At 42.6% G+C, this 16,620-nt stretch overlaps 1 protein-coding gene across 3 annotated transcripts in view; it reads left to right on the top strand.

The window, feature by feature from the left end:
• The window catches only part of LOC145491764 (uncharacterized), a 36,983-nt gene that overhangs the window by 12,192 nt on the left and 8,171 nt on the right, over positions 1-16,620 (top strand). For 2 of the 3 annotated variants that reach the window (XM_081471017.1, XM_081471015.1), the window contains exons 3-17: positions 132-1,927; positions 2,341-2,536; positions 3,237-3,506; positions 4,372-4,710; positions 5,181-5,516; positions 6,025-6,384; positions 6,994-7,314; positions 7,805-7,963; positions 8,497-8,637; positions 9,396-9,683; positions 10,261-10,773; positions 11,623-11,928; positions 13,658-14,881; positions 15,417-15,587; positions 16,187-16,516. In XM_081471017.1, the coding sequence (XP_081327143.1) occupies positions 132-1,927; positions 2,341-2,536; positions 3,237-3,506; positions 4,372-4,710; positions 5,181-5,516; positions 6,025-6,384; positions 6,994-7,314; positions 7,805-7,963; positions 8,497-8,637; positions 9,396-9,683; positions 10,261-10,773; positions 11,623-11,928; positions 13,658-14,881; positions 15,417-15,587; positions 16,187-16,516 (6,750 nt within the window). The remainder of the gene's footprint in view (positions 1-131; positions 1,928-2,340; positions 2,537-3,236; positions 3,507-4,371; positions 4,711-5,180; positions 5,517-6,024; positions 6,385-6,993; positions 7,315-7,804; positions 7,964-8,496; positions 8,638-9,395; positions 9,684-10,260; positions 10,774-11,622; positions 11,929-13,657; positions 14,882-15,416; positions 15,588-16,186; positions 16,517-16,620) is intronic. The other variant, XM_081471018.1, reaches the window with a different exon arrangement.

Raw genomic sequence — 16,620 nt, 5'->3', positions numbered from 1 at the left:
GATGAACACTATTGCGTCACGTGATCAGTTTAAACCAATAAGAATCGGAGAAAATTTAGTGGTGAACTATAAGGACGCATAGCACCTTTGGTTAGAGATCTTCATTAACATATCTGTTTCCTTGGTTACAGGTTCTCCACGTGCACTTCACAATCAATCATTAGACTCATCAGCTTTTACCTCGACAATTCCTGGAAAAGATGGATTGCGAACTTCCAAGACACACTCATCTTTGGAGAGACAAAGACTTCATCTCGGTCGCCACCATTCCTCTTCCGACGAAGATTCCAAGAAAACACACTTGACTGAAAACGCCACGCATTCCTCTGATTATGTCACGCACTTGAATAACGTAACGCGTCCTAAGAATTATTCCAAACATCCTCGAACTACGTCACTAACTTCTCCTGGTAGTCATCCAAAACCGCGAAAAACAAAGAGAGGTCGAAATGGCATTACACAGAAGGAGTTGAAACTTTTATCAAATAAATTAGGGCTTCCAAGGCATCAGCGCTATGAACGGAAGAACCCTAGTGATACTATTAAAACTTACATTAAATCGAGAAGGAAGAAAAAAAGAAAATATTCTTCGCCAATTCATAGTGGTCATCTTCATCATCATCGTACACATTACCGTCATCATCACAGAAAGGCAAACCTTCAAAGACGCAATTCCGTTGTAGGCGTTGAGGGTAAATTGAACGGAAAACACTTCACGAAGAGACGAAGATCTTTGCAACAAGAACCGCCGTTTCTGGCCAACAAGAGATATCCGCTTTTTCACGGAAGTGAGAGAGTTTTGTTGAGATTTAAACGCAAGTCTCTTCTTGAAGACGATAATGATGATGAGAAGCCGTCCAAGGCCCGTAAGAAACTCAAACGAAAAAAACGCCGTCGAGCCCTCCGCGGGCATTCTAAGACGCAAAGGGTGCCTCGATCGAATCCAGTCATATTTCCTCTGAATGAGTTTGCAAGAGGAAGCTACCCGAGAAGTATGGCTTGGAAACGACCAGGTTTAAGAAGAAATCCCCTCAACACGGCTCTTGTTACAAATAATAATGCTAAATCTCAAGCTAAATACGACCCTTTGGTATTCGGGGGGCGGGCGTCTTCTCTGTCAATGAATCCATACGGCTTATCTACCAATCCGGAGGAATACATAGCTCTAAACAGGCGGCGACAAGGTGTTTATAACGTCAATACACCGCCCTCCGCACCCTTATCGCCTGGGAATATTGAAACAAAGAAAAATCAGTTTGCAAACAAAGAGCCAGCTCAATTTGTAGCTCTACCCTATCGTTCTGCCATGGCTAGTCCGGAGATTCGACCAGCCTGGAACACAAGGTTTCAAAACGGAGCGGTGATTGAACAGACGAATATTCAACAGCCAGTCAAATTTCAAATCGTGAATGGACAGCCCCAGAGAAGCAGATTGCTCAAAGCCGACGATCAAAGCAAAAAGAAGTATATTCCTGCTGTTCAGCGTGCATTTTACGGTTATAAACATCAATATGATTACCAGCCTCAGTTTCTCAAGTCTCAGATGCCGTTTACGGGTGGTAGCCCAAAAAAAGCACCCTTGTATTCTCAACTGGGACCTAATAACCCCGAGTTTTTCCCTCAAGAAAGAGCAAGGATGAATCCGCCGTGGTCGCCATTTTTGCCGGCATTGAACGCAAACAATCACGTGAGCGATCACGCGAGCGTTGATGGCGACGCGTTGCGGAGGTCACGTGTTTCTCAAGGGCTACTCATGTACTTGAATTTCGAGGATGTGCAAAACGGTAGGGCAGCGTACGCGTCTTGGAAGGGAGATGTTACTGACACGGACAAGCGGACAGAGATTACAAGATCTTTTGGATCGTGTGGAAAAGCTGCAAGGCTAAACAGTGGCAGCGAAATACTACTGAACGCAAACCAGTTAAAGGTAAAGTGCATCTATGGACTAGCTGTAAATGGAAGGGAGGGAGGGCACGCTTATTCGTCAGCAGAGGGGGGGGGGGCATCTTTTAGAGACGGGACACTTACTTCTTTTTACTGGCACACTTGCTCACGTGATGAAAAGGTTTGATCTAGGCAATTCAAGGCGTAGTAACGCTCTCTAAATTCACGTAAAACGCATCCATAATTCACGATTCGAAAACAAACGAAAGCAATGTCGTAGAAGATAATTTAAATTCCCGCCAAGCCTGGTGGTTTTTGTACTACCCTGAGAAGAGGCAACCAAGAATTCTCTGACAATGCAATTGCCTCGCCTACCACCTCCACGTGAATGAGGTATCCCTAGCGATGAGACAGTGTATCTTTCTCTTGATTTTTATTTTTCGCATCTGTCATCAGGAAAGACCGCGCCAGGCCGTAAGCGTAGCAGCGTGGATCAAGCTGGATACCAACAAGGGTTATCACTCGATATTTGACACGGTTGGTGGCCATTCTGTCCATAAAAACGGGCAATACCATTTCGAAGTACAAGATGGCAGTGTTAGGTGGTTTCATAGGAATGAATCGGGCGATGAAATCTTCAGTGTCGAGACAGGTACGTGTATGGAGCACACACACACACACACACACACACACACACACACACACAAAATAAAAGATAAAAAAAAAAAGAAAATAAAAAGGTATGTTGGGCAGGCTCAGTGTAATGTGACTCCAAACTTGGATTTTTGCATTAAGACTCTCGTATGCCACACAAAACTTTGCAAAGTTATTTTTGATAGTTTGGGGGTTTGGTTTGGGTTGCATCACAATCCACAACCTGCCGGAATGTTTAATTTGTTGTCAAACCTCTTGCGGTAAGCGTCTTAAAAAAAAGCAATTTTGTGAAAGGTTATGTTTTACGCACAAGAGCTCAAGAAATCTAATTATCCCGCCACTTTGCCGGCCTGTGCTCGTGACTATAGAAAAGTTTTATTGCTTTCTTTGTTAATGTGTGGATGCTGTTGTTTGTTTTGTCCTAAGCTTCTTTGTTTTTTACTTTAAGTGGACCAATATCAAACTGTGATAGTATTCATCGGCTTTTGTTCAACAGCGGACGAGATAGAGAGAGGCATTGTATCAGCAAAGTATTTCACTCCAGAACACAGCAGAAGAACCCGGCTGCCAGATCTCGAAATCAGACTTCTTAATCCAGAACCAAACTCAGAAAGCCAAACAAAATAGTATACATTTATCACTTCAAAGCTGATAATTCGGAAGCTGCTCAATAAATGTTTCCTTTAACTTTTCTGCAGATCCAATAATTCCCGCAAATGTTTGGAACCACTTTGTTGGAACTTACGACGTACACTCTGGTCTCGCTAAGATTTTCGTTAATGGTCAACTGAAGGCAGAGGGTGCTGGGAATGGTCTTTTGTCTCAAGACTGGGATGCGCATGCGGGAATAGGGAAACACAAGGATGAAAGATTTCTCCAGGGGGAGGTGGACGAGTTCAGGATTTACAACAAAGCTCTGTCACAGGGGGAAATTCAGAATCTTACGAAAGCTTGCAGTTTTGAAAGAGGTGAGTGTTTTTGTTATTATTGGTACCTTCTTTTTCGCGTCACTGTTGTTATTGCTTCTAACATTCTTGTTTTTGTTGTTGCCACTGTTACCGTTTTGATCTTTTAGACATAGACATAGACATTTTATTCTACTCGGTCGCACACTTAGTTATGGTAACGGTGCGTCCCATAGACTTGATAAGCAGAGTCTACAGGACGCACCAGCTAGTTTACAGGTGCGCCAAGAAAACAAAATAACAAAATAAAAATGTACATTTCGGAATAATTATCAAACTCAACTACTATAAAATATATAAAATATATAAACATTTAAAGAAAATGTATATAAATTGTACAGATAAAAACTACACATAAGTAAGATATAAAAAGGAAAACATTGTTAAAATAAGTTTACATATGACAGCTGATGTCCACAACACTTAATGCAGTTCTAAACGCTTTATAACTGGCAGAGGATCTGATCGAGTCCGGGAGGCTATTCTATAATTTGGATCCAGAGTATCGCCATGATTTAAGGCCGTACTTAGTTGTCTATACCTTTGGGAGATTAAGAATGTTATTACCTCTCACGTTTTCTCGTATTCTTTGTCTTCAATTTAGTTTTTTACGATAACTACAGAAATTCTCGCACACTCATTGGCTAATTTTCATTGTCAATATGCGGACAGACACATGAATTTATAATTTATGCGATACATCAACAAGCGAGTGAGGACAATTTGACAATTTGTTATCGCAAAAAACAAATTGACGTCATCGCCTCATGGATCCACAGCTACTTTGACAATGTTATGACGAAATTCATGATCAATATATAACAGGACAGACGCATGAAAACTGACGTCAACTTTCTCGTCTCTTCAGAATGCGGTGGTTTCTTCTTCAGTCCAACTGGTATTTTCGAATCTCCAGAATGGCCCAAAAGCTACAAAGGCAAAACGTCTTGTACGTGGCATGTTACCGTGGATCCGAGCGAGAAAATCGCACTTAGTTTTAAAAGCTTTAGTTTAGATGAGGACGGAACCTGCGGTAAGGCCAAACTTGTGGTCAGAGACGGAAGCAATGAAAATGCTAACGCTCTTGGAGTTTACTGCGGAGTAAAGCGGCCGCCCGAAGTAACATCAAGTGGGAATCAGCTATGGGTACAGTTTACCAGCACCGAAGGAGCAGAAGGAAAAGGCTTCCTGATATCTTACGATACAGGTAATGAAATGAATCCACAACCGTATTCTTTGTAGTCAGCTTTGCACGTGTAATAGTCCATTTGCGATTTTGCTCCACCCAGGTGTATAAATGGGTACCGGCGATCTTAATGCTGGGGGTAACTCTGCAATGGACCAGCATGCCATCCAGGGGGGGAGGGGGGAAGTAGAAATACACCTAGTCGCTTCATGCTACAGAAACCGGGATAAGCTCCGGCCTGATGGGCCCCTTGGCTCCTATGCAGGCTTAACCTTTTTAATAGTTCAATTGCGATTTTGCAAAATTCTAACTTGCTTCCGCCACTTAACCAAATGAAAGAAGTCCTCGTTTTATTCATCCTTGACTGCGATATCTTTTCCTTTATTCTTCAAAGCCTGAAGGGCTTTTTAAATTTTAGTATATCGAAAAAGACCTATTTTGGCTGTTACCCACCGACAACTAACATTTAATTATGACCTGATATTTGTCAGCAACATCTCGTCAAACCAAGAAAACTGAAAGACCGCCCGCTCCTATTGATGACTCGCAGAGATGTGCCGTCACCAGGCCCGAATATAACGTTACATTAGTCGGTGGCATTAAATCCGGGATCTTCTCTGAAGCTAAGCACGTGCACGACATGGATTTGTGCACGCGACACTGCTGTCTGAGAAAGTCATGCGACCTGGCCTTCATGATCCGGGACTCTTGCTATCTGGTTCAATGCCACAATGCGGTGTTTTGTAAGACGAAGAAGGCACGGCCGTCGAATATGAATCCCAGGATAACTTTCGTATCTCACTTACAAACGCTAACACCCGAGCCAGGTAAATAAATGTGTTATCTCAGCTCTTGACTTTGCTAATCTTACCAGGCGAATGGTACTCATGAATTGCCATTTCACTAGCGATGTATGTATATTTGCGTAACATGAAGTGAAAAATATAAATATGTTACATGTGTTACTCAATGTCAACACAGATGTGTGAATGATTTTGACGTTGGTCTTGATCTCCCGTGATGCATAGCGGAATAGATAGCGTTTAAGAGCAAAACATCAGCAGTTCTCAGTAACTGAACGATATACATAGCAAAACATAGACGAACAAAAAAACCTGACCGCAGAAGTAATTCAGATATCTTTCCAATTAAAATTCAATACGAATCGCAGGAATGGCATAAATATAATGGATTATCACGTAATGAGTGATGGGCTCTCGTGTTAATGAGGTGTTTGCTGCGACATTCAAATACTCGTACACCTTGCCTCCTTCCCTTTGGGATTCCTAACTTCCTAAGGTGTCATAACCGTTTTATCTCTTTCCTCCTCGTCAGAACTTTCGGCCGACGGAAGCGCTTACAGCAAGGCCTTGACTCCTAGTTTGTCAAAACCTACAACACCGCCTGCACAGCCGCAACCACTGTGTCACCACACGGAAGTCAGCTACAACGTGACACTGGTCGGCGGAATAAACGCGGGAAAATTTAGCACGTACGGTCGAACCCGCACCATGGGCGAGTGCATACGTCACTGTTGCCGTGACTACAAGTGTGACGTGTCGTTCATGATTCAGGGCAATTGTTATGCAGTTGAGTGTTTGGATACTGAGGGGTGTCAGGTCAAGAGAGCAAAACCTTCCTCATATAACCCTACTGTGGCGTACGTGTATCGCGGCAATCAGAGACCCGTAGGAGGTGAGTGTGGTTAAATGTTCATGGTTAATTAATTAATTTAAATTATTCAAAATATTCCAGTTAAGTATTTTTAGAAGAGGCCACAACAAATTAAGCAGTGTCTTGTTTTTGTTAGCTACAGAGCTCAGCCGTTGTATGTAAGGCTCTGTCTATCCTCGTGTGCTAAAGGACTTCTAACCAAATCGAGCCCTTTTTGCATAATTACCGATGCACAAAAAGGTCAGCAGTAGTGCAAACTGATTCAAAAAGGGCGAAGAAGCATTCATCATGACCGTCCGTGCTCCTTCCTTTGGCGCTAGCAATAGAAGCTAATGTTATCCTTCGAAGATTTTGGAGCTAAATGACAGTCCCTGGCTTGTTTCCTGGCTTGCAAAAAACTAACTTTTCAGCCTCGGGTTTATATGGATTGACGGAAATTCATTTAGTAGTTATATTAAGAAATGGCCTACACTGAGCGTGCAAATGTAAAACCATAGCTGCACACCTAAATTTGATAAAGCTTGAGAGAGGGCACTAGAGAACACTCAACTCTTCACTAGTATACCCAATCGTCCTTCCGCTTACATCTATAGTTCGCACAGACCACTTTATTTTTTCTTTCTCTTGCAGATCCTTTACCAGGCGCTAAGAAACCAAGCCTGGACGCATGCGACAAGTATAGCGTTAGCAACACCATATACAACGTGACACTGCGCGGGGGCATCAAATCAGGGAACTTCACCGACAAGGGCGTGGTCAAACACATGGACGAATGTTCAGCATTCTGCTGCGCAGACGAGAAATGCAACGTGGCTTTCCTCATACGGGACAATTGCTTCCTGGTTTCGTGCAAAGACTATAGTTCTTGCCAAGTCAAGCCAGCCTTGTCTGAGTATTATCACCCGAGGCTGGCCTATGTTAACTGGAGTCCGCCTGATGACGAAATTCCAGGTAATTTTCTTGATTAAGTATCTTGTTAATGCCTTTGTTATCTACCCTTTTTGTCTCTTCGAAGTCTGTATTTTATACTCAAAAGGACGCAAAGCGACGAAATTAAGCAGCAATGCGCAACTACAAAAGCAGCTGAAATTTTTCATTGGTCTGAAGAAGTTGGCTTTTTCATAGGCTAAGGGATGGAGTAGTTTTTACCTGTATATTTCGTTATTAATCTTATGTTATGTACTTAATTGTAAAATGGTGATAAACTTAGTCTGATCTTCTTGCGCCGACTTCCTCAAATGTCGTGAAAATCATCTTACAATAAATCGTGCTTTGGGAAGAAAAGGGGATTGGAGCTTATCGCGGAAGAAGTATTTTCGTCTAAGATCTGCGAAACATACAGCGTTTACTTTCTTGCTGCCCTGAAGATTTCCAAAGTTGTGAAAAGTTAATGCTAGATTTTGGTGCTGAATCAATTGTTATATCGTCATTTTGTTTGCAGCAAACAGGTGGTACGCGTCTCTTGGTTGCTGGAAAGACACGGATTCATTTGCCGTTGATTCGTTAGAGGGCTCAGATCCCCTGCTAACTGAGCCGTACGCCATGCGGCAGAAGCCCATTGATACATGCGCTCAAGTGGCAAAGAGGCATGACTTCAAAGGTAAAGTGAAACCCTTTGCTCTTTTGGCATTGACAAGGGGAGAGGGGGGTGGGTGGGTCATTTGAATTTTAATGGTACACTTTCTTGTGTTCAGCAATTGCTCACTGCAGCTAATGTTACTCACCGATATAGAATAACTGTTACAATGATAATCAAGAAAGTCAGTCCCAGAGAGTTGCTGTTGATAGTGTTATTATCACAAGTTCTACGAGTTTTAAACAACTGAAAACGTGGTTCAGTACTTGAAATTTATCTCAAAACAGTCCGTAAGTTGAAACTCAATTAGAAATGACGTGGTTATGGTCAATAGCTACATCACCTATTCTTCGTCATTTAAATAGGGAATGACTTGGAGCCACGAAAACACTAGACTACGAATATGTGTTCTCTCGCTTAGTCCGTTAGGCGTAAAGCGAAAACGAAAAGCGCGAGGAAAAAATGGCGCTTTTTGCCGCGTCACGCACGACGAAGTAAGCGAAATAGGGACAACACGAAGCCCTACGAAAACACGCGTGTTGCACTTTTTGTTTCAGTGTTTGCTATCCAGAATGGTGGAGCATGCCTAAGTGGACCCACGGCAGGGCGCAGGTTCAACCAGTTTGGCGAGTCATCATCTTGTAAGGCAGGAAAAGGAAGCTTGTTCGCTAATGATGTCTACCGACTGACGGATTCTGGTGAGTATAAATGAGTTGGACAAGCCTAGCTTGCGCTAAAATTGCATTCAATTGACGGCTTAAGTCGATGTGAACAATTCGCGATATGGAGTGATCACAGAGCGGTTTTCTATTGACAGTCTTAAAACCGGAACCAAAGGAATCACTTAAACCAATCACAAATAACACAGAGAATCCAGTGAACCAATCCAAACTCGAAGTAAATGCATGTAGCTGATGCAAACCGCAGGAAAACGCGTGCGATAGGTCGCGTGCGCGATAGGTTTTGGTTTTACTTCTGATTGGGTAAAAAAGTGGCGCGAGTCTTTTTAAGCCAATCGTGTACTGTGTTAATGCAAAACCAAGTACTTTTCAACAATAAGGTGAAAACCGCTATATTAATTATCCGACTAACTATATGTGTAAACGTATTGAAGTACAGATAATTGCCTATATGAACTAAACGGTTTTTAGGAAACATATCGTCTTTCTAATGTTTGACAGCCCCTTACAGAGTAGATCAAAACACGAACAAGCAAAAAAGCGTATTCCTAGCTGCTAACAAAACGTTGCACTCGACCTCAGAAACTGGCAAACAGCTCTGGGAATGTATGCACGACCAAAACACGGGTCTTCTTCGCAAGGCTCCTTTCTATAAGGGGCAAATATACCGTTTCTAGTTCGTGCATTGCCGGCCCTCTTTCTTTGTTTTAATTTTAAGACAGAGTGTCAATAATGATAATGATGATGATAGACTGAGTGTAAATTGTGTATATCAGGTTCTTACATTTCCATTGGTTGTTGGAATGACTCTGGAGTCCACACCCTCCCGGTACTCGAGCACTCTGATGCGCAACTGGATGATTTTTACAAGTCTCGCTCAGATCCACTGCGCAAGTGCGGAGAGGTGGCGCGAAAACGAGGCTATAATGTGTTTGCTCTTCAGCGAGGAGGAATGTGCTTCGGCGGGCCCCGAGCGGAAATTGATTACCGGAAGTATGGGATGTCCAGGAGATGTCGCGATGGTCTGGGGGGACCTTATGCTAACAGTGTTTATAGGTTGCTAGGTAAGATAAAACCACTATTATTCACTTATAAAGTTGTAAAATTACAAACTAGCTGTGACTGCCGCTTGTATATTAGAGACTTTTACCAGAGTTGACTAAATTATTCACTTTCTTAGCTTGAAATATAGTAAATAATATCCCAGAAGTTCTTATCGTTATAGAAGAACTCTTTTAATTACTATAAACACCAATGAAATACCAGGTGAGCTTTCGCGCGAAAACATGATATCTTAACAACTGAAAATAACATGTTATCTTCACACGTAAAAAGATCACTGTCGCTATGGTTACGTAATAAATTGCGCCTTTCGCAGCGAAAGTGAAACGGTTTGGTATTTCATTAGTGTTTACAGTATATAATAAATAGATCATTACTTGGCCGCTTAGAGATACGAAATTTCTTTTCTCGAGTTGAAAAATATTTCAATCGTTCCCTGCACTCACTTGCGTAATATTTTTCAACACTCGAAGATAAATTTCGTTTCTCCGCGCGTTCATGTAATATCCTCCATTTTTTGTTTGCGTGGTGCCATCTAAACACGTCAGTGCATCATATTAACTGATATCATTTGTTTAGATAACTTAGACCTGGAATTTGGGCCAACAGAAAGTACCCGAAATTTAACCTCGCCGACTGGTACCACAGGGACCTCAACCTTCAGCACGGGTACCGCTGCAAGCTCTTCCAGCACAGCATCAACCGACTTTACGCCAACCACGCTTACCGGAACCCAGCGATCGCCGGGAACATCACCCTCGCCGACACCGGCCATCCACGAAAACTACCTTACCCTTCAGGACGGCTTGCCGCACAAGAACACGTACGCGGCCGGAGAGATTCTGTTTAATGTCACGCTTAAGTACGGCATCAAGGCGGGAAAGTTTAACGACAAAGGGAAAGTAGGAAACATGTCGGAGTGTGTGAGAGCCTGTGGTAGAATGGAAAGCTGCAGTCTCGCGTTCATGCTCGGGAAGCAATGCTTCGCTGTGTCTTGTTATAACGACGCCCTCTGCCTGACGAAGCCTGCGTATTCACCCTTTTATAAACCAAAGATCGCGTTTGTAAAACACACGAAGGTTGTCGTGACTGGTAAGTAAGAAAATACAGTCGAACGTACTTCTCCACAACGGCCACCTTGGGGACAGAGGAAAGTGGCCGTTACAGAGAGGTGGCCGTTATGGGGAGGTAGGAGTGTAATATCACACTTTTTTGGGGGGGCTGCGACATTTTTACCTTTTTTAAAAAATGTTTATTTTAGCATGTAAATATGTAACACAATGCAAATATAATATTAAAACAGAAACAGAACAGAAACAGAGATCAACGACGTGTGGTACAGATCAAATATCATGACCTTTTTCCAAAGAAAATGGGGTTTTCTAGATATTGTTCGTCAGTCGTTGATTTAACTGACTGTTGTCGAGAGGTTATTTTGGCAGCTGGGACGCGCCCTAGTTACCGTTGCCGCTGTGTAGAGTTGGCTGTCGTAGCGAGATTGAAATAAGATCGAATGAATAGACCGTCCGCCGGGACCAAAAAAGTGGCCGTTGTAGAGAGGAGGCCGTTGTAGAGAGACGGCTGTTAGTGTAGGTTGGATTGTAGTTGTTTTCAATGACCTTAAGAATCTCTGAATAAAAATGTGAGTTTGGAGAAAATATGACTTGCGCATAATAATTTCTATTATTTTTATACATGAGGCTCTGGCTTGGATATTGGCGGCAACCTCGTCTTACGCTAGGACACTAATTGACTGATTGTTTGAAAATTGATTGATTGAATATGTACCTATGGTGGTTATGTTTGTCCATAACCAGCTATAGCTTGTTTTTTTGGGTGCTGGAACCTAAGTAAACAAATGTGGTTGCCGTTGAATAAAGGTATATTCCAATAAAACATGACTTCTGTGTTCAGCTTACAGGCTATATTTTTTGTTTCCAGCAAACAAAACCAAACCATCGTCGGAATTCGGCGAATGTCGCACAAGCCCAGTTCATAATGACGTCACTTTGGTGGGAGGTATAAACGCGGGAAAATTCACCGATCTTGGGGACGCTGACAACATCAGTATTTGCACTCAGCGGTGCTGCATGAAGGACGCATGCGATGTAGCGTTCATGCTCGAGGGGGAATGCTATGGTGTTAGCTGCGTGAACGAGTCGTTGTGTGAGACGCGTCCTGCGAGGAATCCCGCGAGGTACAACCCGAAAATTGCTTATGTGTATCACGACAAGAAGAAAGATAAAGGTAGGAATCGTCCAAACCGAACTGTTTATCGTTTTTAGCAAGCTTTTATAGTCTTCTTTAGCTGGGCTCTCGTTACGTTATTTTAACTCGAAATGTCTACTTAAGAAACTTCGTCTTCAAAAATCGGCATTTCATAGACGGATTCGGCTAACGTGTTCACATTCTTTTTGCCACCCAATTCAGGCCACGTGGTGATTTACTTGGGAGGTTAAAATTGTTCTGTTTGTACGACAAATTGCACAACTGTATCCTCTAGAATGAATCATCATGTGGTCTGAATTGTGTGGCAACAAGGTTGTGAACACGTTAGCCAAATCTGTGTATTCTTATTAGAGACCTGGGGCCCGTTTCTCAAAAGCCCCAAAAACCTTTCGGGCCCATAAAGCCATTTTTAATTTATCTGTTTGTAAAAACTGAGAGGTGTACACGCCTGAAACTACTTGTACGAAGAGAACTTCTGTTCATATTAAGAATATGTGAATAAAACAGCTTTGTAATCATAAGGTTTGAGATTTTGCTATGGCTTTCCGGGTGCAAAAACTTTTCGGGACCTTCGAGAAACGGGCCCCATGTCAGATTTTATAACTGTAGTGCAAATAAAGGCAGAAATCAGTGAACCGTGTCGGTGACATCGTATCTACCTATCGAGATTGATTTTACTTATAAAAATTGTTGATGAACTTTGATAAACACCACGTTGTGTCTTTTTCATTACAAGACATCATGTAGTTTGCCACTATTATAAGATTTAACCCTATTTAGATTGAAACACCCAAATGTTCCGAGGTAATTGTTAGAAACAGTCCCAAAGTTTGCTCAACATAGCTCGACTGCTTTTTTATAAGAAAATATTGAAACCAACGCGGCACTTTGTGCCCCCTCTTCCCCCCCCCCCCCCCCCGAGGCTAAACAGGGTTAAAAATAAACTATACCAGGATATTATTTAAAACGTAATCTTAACATTTTTGTTAATGACGTGATCAGTTATTCTCAAGAGACTAGGCTTAACAGTTATCTATTGTTTCAACCGAATACTGCTGAAAAAATGCTTTGTTATACCTACAAACTCAAATACGTTTTCCAACTGGAGGAGAACGTGTCACGTGTCGTGGGTCAAAGCTCACTAACTCCCAAGGGAAACAACCTGAACTTTCGACTCCCACGTGATCAGGTCGTGCTCTTTGAAACCGCGGCAAATTTGTGAGCCAGCCGGCGTCAAGCAAATGATTTCTTCGCAGTTTTTTTCTACTTTTGAGTTGGAAGGTATAACAAAACACTTAATGACAGGTCGCGCGGGAAACAGTGAGTTTTATTTCCCCTCGACCTCAATGTTCCTCTCGACTTATCCTTAGTATATACCACACTAGTCAATAGTGCTTTTTACGTCTTCTGATTGTTTGACTCGGAGGTGATTATATTCACCTGCATTTGTCGGTTTATTTCCAGAAATAAAACATTTTTTTAGTCCACTAGCTATTCAGCTTATGTGGTATATACTGATACAAATTATTTACCACAGTGCAGCTTCGCGACGCGGTAAATATTTACCACCATTCACCTCTAGTTCGGTGAATAATTCTCCATTCTTGCGACACCTCCGTCAAACCATCCAGAACTGGTCATGGCTTAACTGGTTAACTCCAATGCAATATAAAACATATTGGACGTTCAATTTTCTCTCTTTTCTTCATATATTGACAATCATCTGATGCAAACCTTACTTCTACAGCATTGGGACATAAAAAACTCAGGGCTCTCATGCGAACGATTGAACGCCTGCTGTACGGGAAGACGCTACAGACTGAAGCAACACTTCTACCCGTAAACGACAAGTACGCTGATAACACTGACTTCTCTGTGGACAGTGACGCAACTGGTGACGTCAGTAATGACGTCATTAGCACCATTCCCAGCGACAGTCATTCTAACAGTAAAAACATTGACGCAAGTTTCTCCACGAACATGTTTACGCCAACAACTCCACGAATGCACTTTGAAACGCTGGTTAATAGCATTAAGGGCGGGCAAATGAATGTTTACGCTTTTCCTTTATTTTATAATGAGAATGACTCTCATAGTAGTCCATCTAAGACAGTTACCACACCGCTCCCACTTAAAGGCGTCGACAGCTTAAGCGGCTTGGGAGAGAAGACAGGTCAGAGCTCGCCCTCGCCGAATATTTTAGGCTTGTTCATGAAGCAAATGAATTCACCCAAAAATGACCAGGTGACTTCTTCGGGTCACTTGTCAGACGTTAATATTCGTAAACCAGCGAGTTCCGGCCCGGCAATTATTGACCCTCGAAACGATACCTCGCATCATGGCTCACGTGCTAATCTCGTTTTGTCAAATTCCCAATCAACTGATTTGACTGTTGACAAGGTTTTAAAAGGGCTTTTCCACAAATGGCTTCATGTAAACAAACACACCAGAAACTGGCGAGACGAAAACGAAGGACTACCTGGTTACTATGACACCACAAACAACGATCTCATGTCACTGAGTAATGAAGACTTAGACAGATTCGTGGACTACGCGATGGAACGTTTAAGACACAGACAAGACGCTTTCGCCTCTCCAAACGCTTTCCCGAACCGCCCACCGCTTCGCGTTTACGAAAACACGCCGCAAATCACGCAGAAAATAAACGGTCTCTTCGTTCTCTCTCCTACAGCTTCCACGCAACAGAAAAGTGTGTGTTGGGACGGAGAAATTCTTCACAATTACACTCTAGTGGGGGGAATTAACGCGGGAACATTCACCGACAACGGAAAGACCAGCAACATGGACATTTGCATGCAGTTTTGCTGCAAGCGGCAAGCTTGTGACCTGGCGTTTATGATCGAGGATGACTGCTATTCAGTGGCTTGTAACAGCAACGGAGCTTGTGAGCCCAGAAAAGCGAGGCCGACTCATTATTTTCCTCGCATTGCTATAAGGAAAAGACCTCAGGGTAGGCATTTCTTATAAAATCTGGTTCATATTCAAGGGTCGCTTTGTAAATTTTGGAAGCCCTAGTTTTCTAAAATTGGAAAGTATAGATTTTTTACTTGGGTATAAAACAGCGTCAGAAGGAGTGTACTACTAAAAAACTTTCCTCAAAATGATCAGAACGATTAACAACGCAGCATGAAAGTATTGCTTGTGCAGAATGTACTACGATTATATATATATTTTTACTGACTGCAGACAGTACTGTTTCGGCCTTCTGGGCCTCATCAGTGCAGTGCTGAAGACTGGGATGGAGGCTAAGCTTAAAAAGCCGCCCCAAATACTACACATGTGGTAGTATCTAAGCCATTACCAGAGTGCTCAAACTAGCGAGCTAGTGAGCATGCGCAATTGCAACAGTAACGACTCATCCCAGTAGAGTGCTCAAACTGGACATGAAAGCAGAGCTTTGTATGCCAGCGAGCTATATCTAAGCTACATCTATATCTGAGCTATATCTATCTACTGATATTCATATCGAAATTCGCCCTTAACAGGAGATTATCACGTCAAAGTACCCACGGACTTGTCTTCAACACCCGCGACATCATCACCATTAACATCGCCATCATCATCACCGACTCCGTCGCCGTCGTCATCCTCGTCCCTGACGCCTGCTACATCTCCCTCGCCGCCCACTTCTCCCCCCATTCTGGAAGCACACGAAGGTACTCCTACTTATCTTAGTATTTCTTCCATTGGAAGAAAATTTCAAGTACAACTCGTATGTATTTACAAGAAGGTGGAGGTGGGTGCACGAATAGAGGGAGAAGGGGGGGGGGTGGGTAGTAAATGACACTTTTTCGTTAAAATTCTCTTTACTTGTAATTGTGTCAGGCCGTTCCTCTCCAGTTGCTTTTGATATTCATTTGACAGAATTTTGTCAAAGATCAAGTGGATTCGAACTCAGGCCGATAAAAAGAAAGCCTTCACCAGTTAGCCACGAATTCGCATGACGTCAGAGTTTTGTGTCGGAAACATTCGACATAAATGAATAGAAATAACGAACAAGATAATTAAGCGAAATATAAATGACCGTTAAGTCTACACGAAGCGTGCTCCGGAGCCCTTTTGAGCTTCCCAAGAGACAAAAGGATAGACTAGAAAGAAACACCAATTTTACGTCGCCATTTGAGTGAAAACCGAAAACGAAAATTGCCTATCATTTAAAATGACATCCTCGCATAGCGAATGTATTTTAAAGATACATATCAAGAATTCAGTCTTAAATTCTTACTCTGATCATTGCTATTCTTAATTTCAACAGATGCCTCGTTGAATTCACCTGTCAAAGTGACCCACTCGTGCGATGCCACGCCCATAGAGTACAACGTCACACTGAAAATGGGTCTGCACTCTGGAGTGTTTCAAAAGATCGGTAGAGTGGATGCCATGGACGACTGTATAGAAATGAGCTGCAAGCAACCCAACAGTGATGTGGCCTTCATGTTAGGCAGCATGTGCTATGCCGTGCATTGCTACAGTGCGGATCTGTGCAAGACCGTACCCATCTTTGGCTCCAGTATCTCTCGGTTGAACTTAAATCCTGCAATTTCGTTCCTGAAGAAGAAGTCTCGGTTTGGTGTGAGTTCTCTCGGTAAGTTCCAACGCTTTTCGCGTTAGTCACTCTGCGCTGTGTACATAGCGTAGTTTTCTCGAAGTTAATTCAGTTACTCTTGAATTAGGAGGACAATTTATCGG

This window comes from Orbicella franksi, chromosome 7, assembly GCF_964199315.1.
Source record: "Orbicella franksi chromosome 7, jaOrbFran1.1, whole genome shotgun sequence".
Taxonomy (NCBI): Eukaryota; Metazoa; Cnidaria; class Anthozoa; order Scleractinia; family Merulinidae; genus Orbicella; species Orbicella franksi.
The sequence above is the reverse complement of the archived record's forward strand: the minus strand, read 5'-3'. Positions and strand labels throughout refer to the sequence as shown.